The sequence below is a fragment of the Papaver somniferum genome, unplaced genomic scaffold (genome assembly GCF_003573695.1).
Source record: "Papaver somniferum cultivar HN1 unplaced genomic scaffold, ASM357369v1 unplaced-scaffold_10, whole genome shotgun sequence".
Lineage (NCBI taxonomy): Eukaryota > Viridiplantae > Streptophyta > Magnoliopsida > Ranunculales > Papaveraceae > Papaver > Papaver somniferum.
The window spans coordinates 18,849,395-18,852,089 of NW_020618825.1; the positions used below are offsets into that span (position 1 = coordinate 18,849,395).

A 2,695-nucleotide genomic window follows, 5' to 3' on the forward strand; every position below is an offset into this window, starting at 1 on the left:
ATTCTTAGAACTTCATGTATTTCCTATTCTTATCCTAACCAACTTGTTAGTGATTTCTATATTGAAGATTAACCAACATGTTGTACTTGTTGTTTGCGTTACTGAGGGAAGGTATATATACATCAAAATGTAACAGTATACTAACTGACAGGCACCATTCATGATATCAGTACTAGAGAGCTCATTTGAACTGACAGACACAACATGTTCCGATTTTGTGAAATCACATGGTCACATGTGGTCATATATATGACAAGTATACCAACCACGTTTACGAGGTACGTAGATTATTAAAGCCGTGATGACGAGCCACATGCAAAACGTGCATAATATACTTTCGTTTGAATATGTATATACACCAATAGCTAGCTAGCTCATTTATCACAATTTTGTTCTTTGTTTCAGATATCATCTGAGTTTTGAAACAACATGAGCCCAGATGATACTGGAAATACTGTTTCTCATACTGATACAGAAGAGAACCAAAGGGTAATACCCTATGTGTCGTTCATTTACAATTACTTGATTAATAATCTACTGATCAGTCTATTTATCGTACCAGTTAGTGTTGTAATATTTATTGAAGCTGCACGGCGAATAAATCCTGAGGATACGTATAATCAGCTTTTGCATCAATATGTTCATCAGAACAATGTTGTTTGTGTTATGGTTTGTTTAGCTCTAACGGTTTTTGGTTTGGTAGGTTACTGGATGAGTCGGCCTTTCCCAATTTACCTTGTTGATTGTGCATGTTATAAACCACCTTCGAACCTCAAAGTGTCATGCCAGAAGTTCCTTGGAAACGCAAGAAGGTTAGGTTACCACAATGAGTCTTGGTGTAATTTTATGGGTAAGATTCTTGAAGTTTCTGGACTTGGGGATGAGACATACGTGCCTCAATCCGTGCATGAAATCCCTCAAGATTTTTCAATGGCAAGTGGAAGGGATGAAACTGAGCAGGTAATTTTTGGAGCTTTAGATAATCTCTTCTCTAAAACCTTCGTCAAAGCACAGGACATCGGAATTCTTGTTGTGAATTGTAGTTTGTTTAATCCTATTCCTTCGCTTTCGTCTGTAATTGTTAATAAGTATAAGCTTAGAGATAGTATTAAGAGCTTCAATCTAGGAGGGATGGGTTGCAGTACTGGGGTGATTGCAGTTGATGTCGCAAAAAATTTACTTCAGATTCATCGAAATACTTATGCGATTGTAGTGAGCACTGAAAACATTCAACAGGGTGGGTACCTTGGAAAAAACAAATCTATGTTGATCTCTAATTGTCTATTTCGTATTGGCGGTGCTGCGGTTCTTCTCTCCAGCAGATCTCAAGACAAGCAACGAGCCAAGTACAAATTGGTTCATATTGTGAGAACGCACTTTGGCTCGGATGACAAAGCATATAAGTGTGTGATGCGGGAGGAAGACGAAGCGGGTTTACTTGGTGTCTCCCTATCAAAAACTCTCATGCCGGTTGCAGGGTTGGCACTTAAGACCAATATCACCACTCTAGGTCCGTTCGTGCTTCCTATCAGCGAACAACTTAGATATTTTATAACCATGATGGCGAGTAAGTTAATAAAGTGTGCAAATTTAAAGACTTACATTCCAGAATTCAAGCTTGCGTTCGATCATTTCTGTATACACGCTGGTGGAAAAGCAGTGATTGATGAAATGGAAAAGAATCTAAAATTATCGCCCATTCACATTGAGCCTTCTCGAATGACTCTTCATCGATTTGGAAACACATCATCGAGCTCAATTTGGTATGAATTGGCCTACATTGAGGCCAAAGGAAGGATGCATAAGAATCATCTCATCTGGCAGATTGCACTAGGAAGTGGCTTCAAGTGTAATAGTGCAGTCTGGATTGCACTCAAGAATGTGAAACCATCATCTAATGACAATAACCCTTGGGAGGACTGTATTGATAGGTATCCTGTAGAATCCATGTAATAAGGGTTCAATCATGAAAAACCACTATAGGGAATTATATACTGATAGTTATATGTAGTGAAAAGTAGATAGTAATTGAGTGTTACCACGAATAAATAACTGAGCCAGTGTCCAACATTTGAGTTGGACATACAGGCACTTGGGGGTTTGTTTGAGAGGTTTGAACTTTGAAGTTCACTTGCGTCCGGGTTGAGAATAACTGAAGTTAGACTTCTGCAAATGAAAATAATTATGCAAAGTTTAGTTGCAAAGTATGTACGAGTTCGTTTTTATCGTATAATAGCAATGCTAATAGAAGATCAAATAATTGAAAATGTTAAATGGCGTAACAACATTTTGATTAGGGTATTCTAATGATTAATCTCTTCATTTGTTTCTCCGAAATAGACGTAAAATGCCTGTTACAAACCTCGCACGCCTTTTGGAAAGAAAATATTAATGCGGTTAAAAGTTCAGGTGTAATACATTGCATCATAAGATTGTTTCAACTCGATCTAGTTTTGCAGGTAGTTAAAAACTCAGAGGTTCGTGTCGCGTCGGGCCTGGGACGAAGCCAGGACTTATATGCTATGGGGTCAAACAAATTTTGTTACAGTGTTCAAAATACAAAAAAAAAAAATTGTAGTTGCAGGAAATCCTACAGCCACATCCATACAAGAATCTAAACAATACTCTAAGAAATCATGGTGAAAATCATTCGTTTATTCATTAAGATCTTAAATTGGATACAAGATAATAAAAA

General features: G+C 37.4%; 1 protein-coding gene across 1 annotated transcript; it reads left to right on the forward strand.

Moving 5' to 3' along the window:
* The first annotated feature begins 370 nt into the window (after positions 1 to 370).
* LOC113326940 (3-ketoacyl-CoA synthase 4-like) lies at positions 371 to 2,230 on the forward strand. The gene has a single exon (XM_026574596.1). The coding sequence runs from the start codon at positions 430 to 432 to the stop codon at positions 1,951 to 1,953; it is 1,524 nt and encodes a 507-aa protein (XP_026430381.1). The 5' UTR covers positions 371 to 429; the 3' UTR covers positions 1,954 to 2,230.
* Positions 2,231 to 2,695: the final 465 nt, after the last annotated feature.